Raw genomic sequence first — 18,230 nt, forward strand, 5'->3', positions numbered from 1 at the left:
AAGTTAACAGAATGCTTTCCTCGACTTACCAGGATAGTGTTTTGCTTGGAATGGACTCAAGCAGTGAATGGGAGCTTTTATGCGGAGTGGCCCCTTTACTGTTTGTGTGAGAATCTGTGTTAAAATATGTGGTAATAAATCCTTTAATGCACACCTTGGGGTCTTTAGTGATCCAGGACCACATTCCACCCCCTGTACCTCATCCATTATACATGTACCACACATATTATACATGCTATTTCTTACACAAGGTGGCACTGACATTTCAGTGATTGACTTGATTTGAATTTGACATTGCTATTTGATGAAATAGCAACATGGAAGTAAACTATAGCAAGTTTAACACATGAACAGTTTGATTTGGCTATTGCCATTTGGGTGTACTATTGAAATACTGAAATTGTGCATCTATTTAGACTCAAAAAGTGCCTGAGAAAATACATATGTATATCAGAATATACTCTATTCTATTACTTTCCAATTGTCTTGAAAATATTTGGGAAATTTGACACTATCTGTGCATTTTGTAGATCCATTTGTGATAGATGTGCGGTGTCGCTAAAGACCACAGTATGTAATAATGTTTGGCGAAATGCACATGCATTTAAAGGTTAAAGAGTTTATGTATGTACGTGTGTGTATGTCTTATAAAAAAAAAAATGCATGGAAAGAAGTGGCAAAGAATTTTGAATGTTTCTCAGAAATCTTTACTTGGTTTCGTTTAAAGCCATTCTGTATACACTAGGCAATCCTCTGCACAAAATAAAAGTTCAAATAAAAACATAAAATAAAAATCATATGAACACACACTTATATATACTGTATATAAAAGATACATTACCGCATAGGATTGTTTTACTCGCAAACATTCAAACAGTTTGCATCAGTCCGTGCTTTTTTATTTCTTTCTCTCTTTTTTTGTAAAACTATAAAACTTACAAACGTAAATTGTACACTTTGTCTTCGAGATCATCTCCTGCATACAGCTCAGGAGAGTTAAGGCCATTGTAGTGTGGGAACATTGCTATGACAACAGTCATTATGACATCAGAAAACTCCATCATCATTCCCTTTGAGAAGTCGTCCAATGGAGTGCGACGTCCTGGTCATCTGATCCAAATACGCAAGCGATAAAGTCCACCGAACGGTTGCGAAAGATGGCACAGGTGTGAACAAGGCGGTTTTGTTCCTTCGTCAACAGAGAGTTTGTATTTTGCAGAGTCTGTGGAGTGTAAAATCTACACATTGTAGATTGTTTCGGGAGTCATTTTCATGAGTTCTCAGTTTGTGGCATCATATTCATAGTCTTTAAAGCATTTATATATACTGTATATATAGCAGATTTTGTATTTGATCTTATTGGCATTTAGGTGAATATCAAAAAACATTTCCAGGACACATTTCTCCCCAAAATCAAAAGAAAAACATGAGAAATTATATTTTGCGTAATGAAAACGAAGGCAGTTTTTAAGTAATCCACTGTAAATACTTTACAATTTAAATAATATACAATTGTTTTTTTCACACTACAGTAATGAGAACGAGATGTTTTTGCATTATGGTAATGAGAACTGGGGGGAAATGTGCTTAATTGTCATTAAATAATGAGCCCGTTTACATCCACACCAATACGCTGATTACTTCCAAAAATCAGCTTATCTAAAAAAATAAAAAAAATCAGACAAAGCAAGAAATCCGCATTTACATGAGATTTGAAATAATCAAATTTTTTTCTGCTTTTGACGTCAAACCGTGACGAGGCATGCACACATTGGATAAGCCGGTAAGAAAGTCGGTTAAGGTGTTTACATGCAACGCAAAATCGGCGTAATGGGTAAAAATCTACACGTGTTGTTCAGGCATTTATGACCTTACATCGATTAAGGAAAATGTTTACATGACCACACACAATTGGTGTAAGAACGTGCATGTAAACGCACTCATTGTCGCAATGGAAAAAAAATCACAACGGTCCTTAAATTGTCTTTCATTTCTTTAAGCTAAATATAATTTCTTATTACTTTCTTTTGATTTTGGGGTGAAATATGACTCAGACATGTTCTTGACAGGTTTCACGAGATTTGCCTATTTGTGTTTGCGGGTGATATTGGCTTGCAGAGATCTAACACAATATATGCAAAAATCTGGTATAACATTGATAAGTGGCACATTCATAATTTGTTGACTCTTTCCTAAGTAAATAAAGCACAACCACATATTGCTTGTTATATCTAAACATTCCCATAATGCCACTTCTAAAACAGGCTCTCGCACCCACATGCATGTTCACCATGTTGGCATCAGTTTTGTGTAAATACCTCTCCGTGCCTGTAGAGGGCAGTACACGAATGACTTAACCTTGCAAAGAGTGTGTGTATATGAGAACATGGATTTATAGGAACAGGTCACCCAAACTGAAAATACTGTCATCATTTACTCACTCTCATGTTGATCCAAAACTAAGACTTTTTTTCTGTGGAACTGAAAAGAAGAAATTTCAACTTTTTATTTTGTGATAATTCTACCAAAGGAGAACTTGACTTTCAAGCTTCAGAAAAACGACACAAAAGCACCATAAAATATCCTAAAAGTAGTCCATACAACTCACGTACTATATTCCAAGACTTCGGAAGTCACGTGATAACTTTCTGTGAGAAAAAGAGCTAAATTAAAGTCGTTATTCACTGAAAATCTTCCTCTCCAGTGAGTGGTTAACGTCTGTGACCGTATAATGGAGTCAAATTTGAAAAACAAATCAGTCCGATTCTTGAACGAATCATTCAGACTGGTGTAGTGAACCAGATCAACTGATTCATTGAAAAGATCTGATTGAAAAGAAAGATTCATTTATGAATCGCCGCTTGGATGCCAGTCAACATTTTCAGTGAATAACAACTTAAATTTTGGTCTTTTTCTCAAACAAAGCTATAGTATGGCATCGGAAAACTTGTGCTATAATGCATACAAGTCTTTCGGACCACTTTTAAGATTTCTGTATGGTGTTTTTGCATCCTTTTTTGAAGCTTGAAAGTCTTAAAGATTTCTCCTTTTGAGTTCTATGGAAGAAAGTAACTCATACGGGTTTGGAACGACATGAGGATGAGTAAATCATGTCAGAATATAATTTTTTTGGGGTGAACTATCCCTTAAGTGTGTATATCTGTCTATGTGTGTGTATCTACAGACAGATGGCACATTTCTGTCCATAACTTCCCTTCATACGCCCTTTTTTTCATGTTGGACGAGAATCTAACCCTTACTCTCCCAAATAAAAAGAATTAAAAAAAACACTGAAGTAAAAGAAATATGGATGCTAGTCAAAAGGGCCACATTTTCTCAGGCTTGTTCTTTGTCGGTTCTCCAGAGCTGATCTTTGAACTCTGGTGGTAGAGTATTAAAGAGATCTTCCTCAACGATCAGCCCGGAACGTTTGAGAAGGCGACATTCGGAGAGCTCCACCGGTAACCCCTCCAGCCGGTTGCCGCGAAGCTCCAGCTGCGTCAGACCCGTCAACTCCCCAAAACGTGAAGGCAACGCCGTAAGGCAGTTATTTCCAAGATTTAGCGTCCGCAGCTTTTTACACTGGAACAACTCAGGAGGCAATGTCTCAATCTGAAACAGAGAAAAACAAACAATCTCAGAAATAAGATTCTCTTCAAGAAACCATTTAAAGGGATAGTTCACCCAAAAAACGAAAATTTACTCACACTCATGATCCCATGATTTTCTTTCTTCAGTGGAACACAAAAGGAGATGTTAGGCAGAATGTCAGCCTCAGTCACCATAGACTTTCATTGTATGGCGCAGATGCAAGGAAAGTGAATGGTGACTGAGGCTAATGTTCTGCCTAACATCTCCTTTTGTGTTCCACGGAGGACAAGAAAGTCACAGGGGTTTCAAACAACGTCAGGGTAAATAAATAATGACAGAATTTCCATTTTTGGGTGAAAAGTTTGTTTGTGAGGACTATGGTAGTTTTGTGCAATATAATATTGTAGTTACTTCAGCAATTCTTTCTACTTTAAAAAGTTACTGGTTCAGCAGGGTCGATACTCGGGGAACATTTTATAGACACGAAACCAATTATCTCCAGAGTATCCAGCTAATTTTGCCCCCCCCACACACACCCCACTCTAAAAAAAAAAAAAGCAAACATGTGCATCTAGTTACAAATAGCACAAATTACACAACTCATTTAGATAATAATGAGCTTATGAAGAAACCAGAAACAGCGAGAGATTTTGTGTGTATGCAGTGCTTTACACACACACACACACACACACACACACACACACACACACAAGGAGGTCCCTTAAACCTGCTATTTTCAGAAACATGCCACACACATGCTCTCAAACACACTCATCGCTAAAAACATCCATAAGTGCATGTTAAACTGAAAACACATGATGTGCATATGAGAGAAAGACAGGTTGAACGTGCTGAATAATGTTCCTGGACTTTATGTCCGTACATTCCTCAATTACCTGGTCGAAATACTGACTATACGAAACACAACAAGGCCGCTTGCACATTTGAGAAAACAAGAAGGTTTGACACCGGACTGGTGAGAATATAGCTTTTAAAATCAAGCTGGAATACAGCGAATTTGATTTCCAAACAACTGGACCCGCATGTCTATAATTCTCATTGGTCAATGGATGCCAGTCAGAGTGCATTGCAACAGGAACGTGGGCATTGTGACCTGAATATATAACGGCTAAAATAATGAACTCTGGATTTGTTAAACAAGCACCATATAAGCACAAGAACTTTCTAGGTATATAGCACTTACAGTTGAAAAAGAGTCGTCTGACATGTGGTTTTCCACCACTTTTTTAAATTCAGCAGTTTGAATATGACATCTCCTCAGCTCCCGAGGGATTATGGGATGGTAAATTGTCCAGTCGATGCACCCTTCAAAATCTCACCGAAAACAGAAGGTAATCAGGGTATTTCTCGATTACTGCTTTATGAATACTGAGGATTCGGACATACTACTCCATTGGCATATTATATTAGGGAAGTATGCATATAGTAGTATATATGCAAGCTCGATTCCAATTGTAGTTGTGTTCCAAAATGTTTTAGACCGCAATTCATAACGCAAAGTTTGTACGAGTTGCATTCTCAATACTGCCACATGGGGCGCTGTAGGAGACATTAGTGTGAACTGTCTGCTTCTACAGTGACCTTACTCTTTCAAGTCAACTTTCATGGCAGGGCAACAGTTTGAAGAAAATATTGCTGAGCAAGTAAGTTAAAGTCAATATATTTATAGCAAGTTAACTGAATAATAACACTTCCAGTTGACTTGACACAGACGTTTGAAGGTAACTATCGCCCCCTTGAGTACTGATGTTTGTTACCGAAAGAGCGGTAATGTAAGAGCGCACATAATGTATGTTCAACAGTACCACGCGTTGCATTGCCAAATGCTCTCATCTGTGTAAGCATACTTGCGTAAAGTATGTTTTTGGCCTTAAAGTTTTCACAACTTTTGACAACACAACGGTACATCATATTTAACATCAATTGGCAATGAGTTTCTGCAATATTTATTGGCATTATATAAAACATCGTGTGTTAAAAAATTTAAACAAACATGTCCCTGTAAGAAGGGATATTCCTACCATTGGAGCAATTTAAGCTTGAAGTACCACCTGTTTTCAGCAGGGGGCAGTAAGCGAAACTCCAGCTGTATAAGCAAAGCACAGTTGTACAGACAACAAAGACTCACTCACGCTTGCTGGACACTGGCTGTGTCTCATTTGGAAGGATGCGTCCTCCGGAGGTCGCATTTCTCAGCCGCATTTGTCATCGAGGTTGTCTCGTTTCAGAAAAGCGAGTAGGACACTTCGAATGCAGCCTTCGCATGCGACTTTCTTTCACGGGAATTCGGAGGATGCATGAGGTGTATCCTTCGTGGGCACTCACAACCCACAATACTTTGCTTCAACGGAAATGTCTAAAAAATTACGCCAATTTGCCCGTAAATATGATGTTCAAATGCAAGGAATGTTAATTCCCAAGTTGAAGTACCTCAGTAGAGGGGTGCAGAGTATATAATAAGTATAATTATATTAATATATACTTAAAATAAAGTATTAGACTAAAATTACACCTGTAAAATCTATTTTCTTTTCACTTTACATCATAACTCTCCTAAAATGTACCTCATACATTCCCTTCCAGAGGGACTTTGTTTCCTTCTCACTCAAAGCGCGCTTGTTAAAGAGTGGCGTGCTGTCATAGCAACCAAGTTACGTTCCATTTCCATTTATCTTCCGAAGGCCTTCTCTTTTAAACGAGGCTTGTTTAAAGGAGGACACTCGGTATACTGCAGCCTTCAAAGGACGCGTCCTACCAAGCACGCAGCCTTCGAAACGAGACACAGCCACTGTGTGACAACACAAAACGAGAATGCGTTCTTGCGTTCAAACAGCTGGTTGGAGGGCACTTCCGAATGCAGGGATCTCGAGACTTGCTTTTATAAGTCTCAAACAACATTTAACTTAACACAGCGACCTAAAAACACTGTTTATGATGCGACCCAACCAAAGTGAGACGCTCCAAAAGCGTCCGTCGGACGAATGTGTACATTGATGCGTCCTTAGAAAAGCCCTTATAAATCTATTTCGGACAGATTGATGAATTCAATTGTAAAATGGACTGCTATTGACTCTAGGCTAATGATAAGCTTATGTTCAATAATACTGAAATAAAACAATATACTTCCTTCTAAAGCCACTTTTTGTATCGTCTTATCAATGCTTTACTCGTCTGCCACAATAATGTAATGCTTTTCAACTATCTGAAATATTATCTATAACAGAATTATTTATAATTATAAAAAAATAAGTATATTGAATTTATTTAATTATTGTTATTTGGGAGCTGCAAATATTTATCCATGCAATTAATTGTGATTTAATTAATCGGCATATTGTTTAAATAATTTGATAAAAAATGTTAAAGAGGCACTATTAAGCTTTTTGGGATTTTACCTTAGTGTATAATATAGCTGTTTGTGCATGTAAAAGGTCTGCAAAGTTACAAAGCACAGTCCACGCCAAAAGGAGTTACTCTCTCCCACAGAAAACACTGCTCCTGAACTGCCTGAAGCGCCTGGTTTGCAGTCCAGCCATTACTTCCATGATATAGCTATGTCACTATGTAACACATTTGCATAATGCGGTTATGGTAAGGGTCATCACATTTCCGACACAAGTTCCAAGCGGTTGACCAATCACAACAGACTGAGGCAGCCGACCAATCAGAGCAGACTAGGCTTTTCGGAAAGGGGGGCTTTAAAGAGACAGGAGCTAAAACAGAGCGTTTCAGACAGAGGGTGAAAAGAGGTGCTGCAGCAATGCACAGTATGATAAAAAAAATTATGTGTTTTTTGAACATTAAAGCATGTAAACCTATTCTAGTAGACCCCCAATGTAAAATTATGAACCTGTAAATGAGCATAATATGGGCTCTTTAACTAATTGACAGCCCTACTACATAGCTATTTGACTATTGCTTATGATTAAACCAATAACTTGCGCTGCCTAAGTTACATCAGCCAAAACAAAAAGTTGGAACGTTGGTTTAGAAGCCGTGCAAGTTACTACATTTTGATAAAAGATTACTAAAGACAAGCACTTTCTTGGAATCGCATGCACTGATGAATCGTTCACAATAAGAACAGGAATGTGCATTAAGAATGTAAATATGATTGGGAGCCTGGGTATCTCAGTGGTAAAGACGCTGGCTACCACACCTGGAGTTCGCTAGTTCGAATCCCAGGGCATGCTGAGTGACTCCAGCCAGGTCTCCTAAGCAACCAAATTGGCCCAGTTGCTAGGGAGGGTAGAGTCACATGGGGTAAACCTCCTCGTGATTGCTGTAATGTGGTTCGTTCTCGGTGGGGCGCGTGGTGAGTTGAGCGTGGTTGCCGTGGTGGATGGCGTGAAGCCTCCACACGTGCTATGTCTCCGTGGCAACGCGCTCAACAAGCCACGTGATAAGATGCGCGGGTTGACGATCTCAGACGTGGAGGCAACTGGGATTCGTCCTCCGCCACCCGGACTGAGGCAAATCACTATGCGACCACAAGGACTTAAAAGCACATTGGGAATTGGGCATTCCAAATTGGGAGAAAAGAAAAAAAAAAAAGAATGTAAATATGGTGAACTTAGATTTCATGTTGACTTTGAGGATCTGAAATCACTCTCAAAGAAAACTGTGTCTGCTGTTTTACAGAGGAATATCAACTCATAAACTCAGGTATGACCATCTGATGAAATCTCACAGGAGCGTGATGTAACGTGCATGTGCAAGTCTGTACGTTTACGATCAACTCACTCTGTTTGCAGTAACTGCAAAATACTGCAGGTTCTGCAGGAAGCCAATGTCTGGAGGGATGCTGGTCAGGTTGTTGTGACTGAGGTCCAGGTAACGGAGCTTCCTGCAGAAGAACAGCTGTGCTGGGATCATCTCAATCTTGTTTCGGTTCAGGTAGAGTCGCTCCAGGTTGGTGAGGGTGCCGATCTGGATGGGAATGTAGGCGATTTGGTTGTACCAGAGTTTCAGACACACCAGTCTGTGGAGATGCTGGAAGCTGATGATCTCCTCGATGGTCTTCAAGTTGTTGTCCTTCAGATCAATCTCCTACAAACAGCAGAGGAAAAAAAAAAGAAGTTACTCCTCCAAATGACATGCTAGTTAGAATAACAGAGCCAAAGAGGCTTGTGTGAGCATGAAAATTCCTGTGGCAAGATTTTAAGAGCTAAGAAATGTACAGTTAAAACATTCTGGAAGAAGATACAAGTTTTCATGTGTATTTAGGTGATGTTTAGCAAGGCAGGTCATAGCCTCTACAGTCGGTACACTGTACCTATGTCACAACATTAATTAAATACTGCAGTCTTTTATTTACTTAAATTAGTTATGTGGTTATAATTCTATATTCAGTTCTATTGTGTAAACAGAGTAAGGATTGTTAAATGAAACCGTTATGATTGTACCTGTAGATTGTGCAGGCTGAATATGGAGTGAGGGATCCTCTCTAGATCACAGCGCACCAGCTCCAGCTCCGTCAGGTTCACCATCTTCTTCAGACTGTTCAGAACCATCAGTTTGGTCCCTTCGTTATTGATTGAGAGTTTCTGCAGGTGCACGCCAACATCTGTCACCATCTGCAGGAGAACATAATGGATTTAGATCGTCATTTTGAAACTTGTATTCATGGTTTGAATTAAAGCTGGGCATCGCTAACTGCACCATGATGACACGGTGTCATGATTCAACATCATCAGGGCTTCAGACTAAATAAATGATGTAGGAGCCATTGGCTCTTAAACTGAACATAAACCTTCAAAAACATTTATTGTAGGTTTAATAAACAGTATATATAGTTGAGAAGATAAGTTTACATTCCCTTTTGTCTCATAAATGTTCACACCCCTTTCATAATTTATACAAATACAAGAGATAAGATTTATTTTAATTTATTTAGTACTGCTCTTCAGAATCTACATTACAGATATTTACATAAAGTATAGTATGCATATAGTAGTGTGTTTACTTCTTGAGCATCAATGAATGTTTGCACCTTGTGTAACAGTTGTGTATGAGTCCCTCAATGGTCCTAAGTGTCAAAAGCTTAATATCATATATATATATATATATATATATATATATATATTTTTATTGTTTTAAAATATTGCCGTAGTCTTTCTTTACTGTTACCGGATGGCCCCAGACACAGAGACTACAAGAGTACAAATCCAATGAAATCCCAGATGCAGTTTATTATGCTACTCCAATCCCAATCAATAATTACCACAAGAAAAAAAAGTGAGCTCATCAGAAACAGAACTGGTGAAAAGTGGCTCGAGACACACTGGTTGTGCACGTTCTAAAAATATATTCAATAACTCACAAGATGATATCTGACGAAACAGCATATGAACGCACACAACCCGGCTGTCGCAAGTGGCGTCTAGATTTTAAATGATTGTCACAATCAGTTATTTTAGTCGCAGTCTGGAGCCCTGATCATGATGCATCATAATATCATTATTGGATAGTGATTGTGGTAAAACAGCAAAGAGACCCAGCATGAATGCAAAAGAGAGAATGAATCTGAATTAATGTCATTGCCTTACAAAACATTACTCTCAATATACCAAAACTACCAATATACTACAATGGTAAATGTCCAAAACACCATGGTACTACCATGGTACTTTTTGTACTGTGAGGGTCCTTTTATGGTACGGATGGTTTTTAGACATGTATAATGGTAATACCATTTTTCTGGATATGCACCATGATAATACCATGGTATTCTTTGATGTACCTTGGAGTACCATGTACAGTGTATGAATGTTAATCATTTATTACCATATTATATCTCACACTATGATGATATTACCATCTGTTACAATCACTGTACCATGGTATCACCCCAGTACTTTTCTGTAAGTAAAGATCTTCTGCACAGGAAAATGGCAAGGTTTCTGAAATTGTTTATAAATTTCTATCCGCGTCATCACCTCACCTGAGGCAATTTAGTGAGATTGCTCTTCAGCCGCAGGAATTTAAGCCTCTTGAGCTCTCTTAGGCCGTCGATGACGATGAATCGGTTGTTCTCTGCACTGAGGTTTCCTGTCAGATGGAGCTCGCTGAGGTTCTTCAGGCTGTAGATCCACAGTGGAATCTCTTTAATGTCCGTGAACTTGATGTGTAGTGATTTGAGGTTCTCCCGCAGGAAGGCCAGAGCAGGAGCCTCGATTTTGGCCGGTGTGTGGTAAAGCCACAACTCCACCAGGTTGGACAGCTGAGCGATGATGGGTGGAATCGTTACATCAGGGATCAGTTCCAGTTTCAGCACCTGGAAAATACATCACCGATAACTTAAAGTAAATGCATAATAACTGCATGTCATTTTATATGCATGTAAAATACTCTCTCCTATCTCATATTAAAGGGATAGTTCATAATTTTGGGTGTACTGGTCCAACAAAAAACAAAACAAGTGTCTGTAGTCAGAAGCATGAGTCATGTGGGAGGAAATGGCTCTTAAATTCTTCCCACGCAGCAATGAAAACGTAATCTTGTTGTGGCATCATACCACCAGTGTTGGGTAAGTTACTAATTACATCTTCTACAGTGTAATTAGATTACTGTACTAATTACTCTGTCTGAAAATGTATTGCATTACTTATTACTAATTACATTCTAAAACCCTTCTCAACCTGAAACTGTTCTTTTAATTCTTTCAAATAAATCATATAAAATCAAATAAATTATTCATGAACCGGCCATAGACTTTAAGGGGGCAGCGTTAAATTAGAAAACATAGATTTTAACATTAGACGTTAAATTTCGATTTTGAATTCACTATTGTTTATATAGAATTGTTCTACAGTCTATACAGTATTTAACGCAATTACATCAGAAGTAACTAATTAAATTACTGAAAAAGAGTAATCCCTTACTTTAATTTTTTTCAATGAAAAAGTAATTACAGTAATTAATTACTTAGTAATGCATCACACCCAACACTGCATATCACACAGTTACTTAAGAGGTTAACTCAGTAAATATCTGTCCAGTTTCAGCAATTCTGGATCAGGTCTTCAAACATTACGTGCTAAAGTCCGCTTTAAAGCAGTCTGTCAACACACAGAACATACTGCATTAACATATGCATGCACACACACCTCCAATTCCAGCAGGTCAAACACTGTATCCGGGATCCCACTCAGCATGAAGAGGTGCAGCTCGAGTTTCTCTTGCGAGTTCTTGGTGATCCTCTGCCGGATTTTCTCCAGAGTCCACTCGTTATTCAAGTTCAGCTGTCGCAGTTTGTTTTCGCTAACTTCTGACAGGAACACAGCGAATCGCTTCGAGTATAGTGGGTCGTACTGATCGATCATGTGCAGCATGAAGGCAAAGTCATTTTTCACGTCGGGGATGTCGCTATACCTGCTCTCCTCGCGGATCGACTCGAAAGAGTAGCGTCTTAGCGAGCTGCTAATTATCCAGTAGAGCGTGTACATGCAAATGAGGCCGTAAACCATCACCAGACTGATGTAGAAGCAGGCCAGGATTTTAAAAAGTGTCGCGAGCGGATGAGCGCAGCGGTACATGCTATAACCAGTCAACCGCTTGATGTCCACGGTACACTTTACGCTAAACTTAATGTAGTGAACGTAGTACATGGTGTAGCAGATGATAAAGATGAATTGCATGACTTTGATGATTGTTTGGCGGATGTAAAGATGGTGTACGATGTCTCCCTCTTCAACGTGGATACGGAATTTCTTCACCTGAGGAAAAACAACGCATGAGGTTAGTTTTGGAATACTTGAGGTCCATTCCAAAACCTAGTGAGCTGCCTCGCTGTCTACTGTCTACATTAGGCAGCTGCCTGCAATCTAACCAAGGTGGAACCTCAAAAGCGATTTTTTTTTAAACACTGTACATGGACAGCAAGTCTGCATGTCACAAATAGTGCCATTCATGGAGGTTTGGATTTAAGGCAGTGTTATGATTCGGGGTTGCTTCAACTGGTCAGGTCTAGGCCCAGCAATGTTATGAATCAATAAAATGAAGTCAGCCGAGTACCTGAATGACCAGGTTATACCATCAATGGATTTTTTTCTTCCCTGACGGCACGGACATATTCCAGAATGACAATGCCAAGATTTATTGGGCTTAAATTGTGAAAGAGTGGTTTAGGGAGCATGAGGAATCATTTTCACACATGAATTGGCCACCACAGAGTCCTGACCTTAACCCCATTGAAAGTCTTTGGGATGTGCCAGAGAAGACTTTACGGAGTGGTTCGACTCTCCCGTCGTCAATACAAGATCTCGGCCAAAAATGAATGCAACTTTGGATGGAAAATAAATGTTGTGATGTTGCATAAGGTTGTCGAAACAATGCCACAACGAATGCGCGCCGTAATAAAAGCTAAAGGCAGTCCAATGAAATATTAGAGTATGTAAAACATTTTTTTGGCCTGGCAGTGTATGAAAGAAATTCTCTCTCAGCTAATGCAGGTAATGACTAATGCTACTAACAAGGTAGTTTTTTTATTTTATCAATAGTTTTTCATCATTTTGGTCACATTTTAGCTTTTTAAAAATTATTCCAACAATAAATATAATGTCTTGAAATTGCATGTATTTTATTGCAGGAATACAGCATAGTGCAAAAAGTTTTAGGCGGTATAGTGATTGACCATGAAACACATTTAACCATTCACCTATTGTGCCTGCGCCACACAGTAAATGAGGAACATGTATGTGTTGTTTCAGTAATGTGTATTACCACCTTGTTTCCACACAAGATTTCACTCAAAGCTTCAGCTCCATACTGGAAAAAATGAACATTCATATGTTGAAACACGGAGCATGCATTTAGCTCTGATTCAGGAAAATCTCTACGTTTTCCCACATAGCCTACTTGAGTCCACCGTCTGCATGCACGCAGCTTAGAGGGAACGTTGGTTTCAAAAATAATGCCATAACTAACTGTGTTGTTATTAAAGGTTTCTTTTTGTTTTAGTTTTTTTCCCCAATTTGGAATGCCCAATTCCCAATGCGCTCTAAGTCCTCCTGGTGGCGTAGTGACTCGCCTCAATCCAGGTGGCGGAGGACGAATCTCAGTTGCTTCCTCGTCTGAGACCGTCAATCCGCGCATCTTATCACGTGTCTTGTTGAGCGTGTTACCGCGGAATCATAGCGTGTGTGGAGGCTTCACGCTATTCTCTGCGGCATCCACACACAACTCACCACGCGCCCCACCGAGAGCGAGAACCACATTATAGCGACCACAAGGAGGTTACCCCATGTGACTCTACCCTCCCTAGTAACCGGGCCAATTTGGTTGCTTAGGAGACCTGGCTGGAGTCACTCAGCACACCCTGGATTCGAACTCGTGACTCCAGTGGTGGTAGTCAGCGTCTTTACTCGCTGAGGTACCCAGGCCCCCTTAAAGGTTTCTTTTTTGATGTTTCTGATCAACAACTGACTGTAAAGAACAGAAAGGATATTAAATGAGACATTATACAATGACAAATGGATTGCATGGATCTGATCTGATCGCATATCTGAGTGAATTACTTGCATTGTAGAGGGCTGCACTGAGCAAAATGTCGATCTTGGGATTTATAAAACTTTACAGCTCAAATAATAAACAAGTTTTATAAGAAGAATTAAAGCAAGTGCTTTTATAAAATTATAAGATTCACATTTCTGCCTTCAAACCCTCCAAAAATTGGCCCCATTCACTTCCATTGTAAGTGCCTCACTGTCTATTTTTATTTTTAAAAAGAAAAGGAGGGACGAGTCAAAATATATATATTTTTTTGGTAATCAATATTATGCCACAAAAGCTGTCGATTGAGCTTTACTTGTATTGAACCCAGAATATTCCTTTAAAATATATACACACCAACCTTTTCAAACAGTGCTTTGGCCTGCTCGCCCTCTTTCTTATCCAAGACACCCGTCTCGGAGCGGTCCACGATGCCCTGTTCAATCCGAGACTTGGTCCTTTGCAGCATCGGAACACTTGCCTCCACATCCTGGTCATTGACACTCAACGTTTTTTTGTCCATCGATCCGTTCATCTTCCCTGCCTGTTTTGGGTCACTCTCCTCCACCACTGTTTCAGACAGCGCTCTCGTTGTCCACGGGGAGTCAAAACATTTCAGCAGAATCGACACGAAATGCTCCAGCTTCGAACTGGTCCTTGGAAACTTAAACCAGAAGTTGCTACAAGCTAGAAAAATGAGCGTGTGCAGCAACACCAGATATGGGAAATACTTCGCAAACCAGTGGAGCTTGTTTTCATAACATACAGCGTCCACATAGTTATACTGGTGTCTGTCGAGGTCATATTTGATGCCCGTCGGTTCAGGATCAAGTGGCGCGCTGGTGTCGAGTTGTTGGCAGGTCTGGTTCACGACCCATTTGCATGGCAGGCAAATCATTTTGTCCTGCGTGACCTGCAGCGTGCCACCGAACACTGCAATCATCAGCATTACGATGGAGATGTAGTCTGTGAACACGTCCCACCATGGTTTAAGAATTCGGTATGCCGGCTGTGTGTCAACAAAGTACCGAAGTTCAGTGATGGGAATCATGACAGTTTACCTGGGAAACAGAAAGATGGAGAAAGGATATTATTGGAATATTATTTGATATTATTACAAAATACATATTTATTTATTTTACATTAAGACCAAAAATAGACTGATGTTATACATAGATGGGTGAATTTTACAAAAAAGGTCAAAAGAATGCCTGGGTCATATTTCATCCCAAAATCAAACAAAAACAAAACAAAAAAAGAAATTATATTTTGTTTAAAATAATTAAAACTATTTTTTAAACCATTAAAATATATTTAAAACTCTAAAAAAAAATATTTTATTTAAATTTTATTTTTTATTTTAAATATCAAAATGGTGTCTTATGTCATTTTTGTGACAAGCATGTCTACACCCTTGCAACAAAAATTACTATGATTAAAAAAAAATCTATTATATATATTATATACAGTGGTGTGAAAAAGTGTTTGCCCCCTTCCTCATTTCTTATTTTTTTGCATGTTTGTCACACTTAAATGTTTCAGATCATCAAACAAGTTTAAATATTAGTCAAAGATAACACAAGTAAACACAAAATGCAGTTTTTAAATGAAGGTTGTTATTATTAAGGGAAAACAAAATCCAAACCTACATGGCCCTGTGTGAAAAAGTGTTTGCCCCACCTGTTAAAACATAACTTAACTGTGGTTTATCACACCTGAGTTCAATTTCTCTAGCCACACCCAGGCCTGATTACTGCCACACCTGTTCTCAATCAAGAAATCACTTAAATAGGACCTGCCTGACAATGTGAAGTAGACCAAAAGATCTTCAAAAGCTAGACATCATGCCGAGATCCAAAGAAATTCAGGAACAAATGAGAAAGAAAGTAACTGAGATCTATCAGTCTGGAAAAGGTTATAAAGCCATTTCTAAAGCTTTGGGACTCCAGAGAACCACAGTGAGAGCCATTATCCACAAATGGCGAAAACATGGAACAGTGGTGAACCTTCCCAGGAGTGGCCGGCCAACCGAAATTACCCCAAGAGCGCAGCGACGACTCATCCAAGAGGTTACAAAAGACCCCACAACAACATCCAAAGAACTGCAGGCCTCACTTGCCTCAGTTAAGGTCAGTGTTCATGACTCCACTATAAGAAAGAGACTGGGCAAAAATGGCCTGCATGGCAGAGTTCCAAGATGAAAACCACTGCTGAGCAAAAAGAACATTAAGGCTCATCTCATTTTTGCTAGAAAACATCTTGATGATCCCCATGACTTTTGGGAAAATACTCTGTGGACTGACGAGACAAAAGTTGAACTTTTTGGAAGGTGTGTGTCCCATTACATCTGGCGTAAAAGTAACACCGCATTTCAGAAAAAGAACATCATACCAACAGTAAAATATGGTGGTGGTAGTGTGATGGTCTGGGGCTGTTTTGCTGCTTCAGGACCTGGAAGACTTGCTGTGATAAATGGAACCATGAATTCTGCTGTCTACCAAAAAATCCTGAAGGTGAATGTCCGGCCATCTGTTCGTGACCTCAAGCTGAAGCGAACTTGGGTTCTGCAGCAGGACAATGATCCAAAACACACCAGCAAGTCCACCTCTGAATGGCTGAAGAAAAACAAAATGAAGACTTTGGAGTGGCCTAGTCAAAGTCCTGACCTGAATCCTATTGAGATGCTGTGGCATGACCTTAAAAAGGCAGTTCATGCTTGAAAACCCTCCAATGTGGCTGAATTACAACAATTCTGCAAAGATGAGTGGGCCAAAATTCCTCCACAGCGCTGTAAAAGACTCATTGCAAGTTATCGCAAATGCTTGATTGCAGTTGTTGCTGCTAAGGGTGGCCCAACCAGTTATTAGGTTTAGGGGGCAATCACTTTTTCACACAGGGCCATGTAGGTTTGGATTTTGTTTCCCTTAATAATAACAACCTTCATTTAAAAACTGCATTTTGTGTTTACTTGTGTTATCTTTGACTAATATTTAAACTTGTTTGATTATCTGAAACATTTAAGTGTGACAAACATGCAAAAAAATAAGAAATCAGGAAGGGGGCAAACACTTTTTCACACCACTGTATATATTATATTTTTATGTATTATAAATATATATATTATTTAAATTGTATAGTTACGGTATATCTGCAAAGTTCAACTGAACTTAATTAATGCTGATAAAAGTGTCCAGGTGTTTTTAATTTACAATAATGTGAATTTGAGGGGAGTACAGTATGTGCTTAATTTTCATTAAAATAATATCACAATGAAAATAAAAAAAAGGAACGTACAAAATGAAAATAAAAAATAAACTGAAATTAAGACCATAAACAGACTGATGTTATACACAGTGAATATTACAAAAAAAGGTAAACATCTGGGTCATATTTCATTTTATTATAAAATAAAATAAAATATCTTTTTAAAATATAATTTTTTTATTTTTATTTAATCCTTAAACGCATGGTAATTTCCCCAAACACATTTACATATTTGGGTCTTTAGAGACCCAGCACTTATATCTATCAAAAGTGGATGTACAAAATGCCCAAATAGTGTCAAATTTTCAAAATATTTCAAGACAATGAGAAAATAATATAATAAAATATTGTATATTTTTTGATGTTTTAATTTTCATAAATTAAAGAGATAATGCAACAAAACACGAGATGCAACTGGCTGTCAAACACATATTGAGCTACACATAACACATAAACTACACATTACACATATGTATTTTCTCAGGCACTTATTGAGTCTAAATAGATGCACAACTTACTTTATTTCAGTTCTCCCATATGACAATAGTCATATCATACTGTTCATGTGTTAAACTTGCTATAGTTTACTTCGATGTTGTTCCTGTCAAATAGCAATGTCAAATGAAAATCAAGTCAATCACTGAAACATCAACGCCACCCTGAGTAAGAAACTGCATGTATAATATGTATGTATACATGCATATAGAATATTGATAATTCACCATTGTTGATAATTCATTGTTGCACAGAAAGTCAACGTGATATAGTATTTATTTGTATGAATATTAGGGGTGGGTAAAATATTGTTTTTCAGATTAATCGCTATCTTCATTTGAATGATCTCGATATCGATTCTTAAATCC

At 38.5% G+C, this 18,230-nt stretch overlaps 1 protein-coding gene across 3 annotated transcripts in view; it reads right to left on the minus strand.

The window, feature by feature from the left end:
- Positions 1-691: 691 nt before the first annotated feature.
- Positions 692-18,230, minus strand: part of LOC127431100 (volume-regulated anion channel subunit LRRC8A-like) — a 32,885-nt gene continuing 15,346 nt past the window's right edge. For 2 of the 3 annotated variants that reach the window (XM_051681357.1, XM_051681358.1), the window contains exons 2-8: positions 17,886-17,968; positions 14,465-15,164; positions 11,721-12,329; positions 10,556-10,888; positions 9,018-9,188; positions 8,356-8,661; positions 692-3,612 (exon numbers count right to left, since the gene is read on the minus strand). In XM_051681357.1, coding sequence (XP_051537317.1) covers positions 3,337-3,612; positions 8,356-8,661; positions 9,018-9,188; positions 10,556-10,888; positions 11,721-12,329; positions 14,465-15,154 — 2,385 coding nt within the window. In that variant the 5' untranslated portion in view covers positions 15,155-15,164; positions 17,886-17,968 and the 3' untranslated portion in view covers positions 692-3,336. The remainder of the gene's footprint in view (positions 3,613-8,355; positions 8,662-9,017; positions 9,189-10,555; positions 10,889-11,720; positions 12,330-14,464; positions 15,165-17,885; positions 17,969-18,230) is intronic. The other variant, XM_051681356.1, reaches the window with a different exon arrangement.

Source organism: Myxocyprinus asiaticus, chromosome 40, assembly GCF_019703515.2.
Source record: "Myxocyprinus asiaticus isolate MX2 ecotype Aquarium Trade chromosome 40, UBuf_Myxa_2, whole genome shotgun sequence".
Taxonomy (NCBI): Eukaryota; Metazoa; Chordata; class Actinopteri; order Cypriniformes; family Catostomidae; genus Myxocyprinus; species Myxocyprinus asiaticus.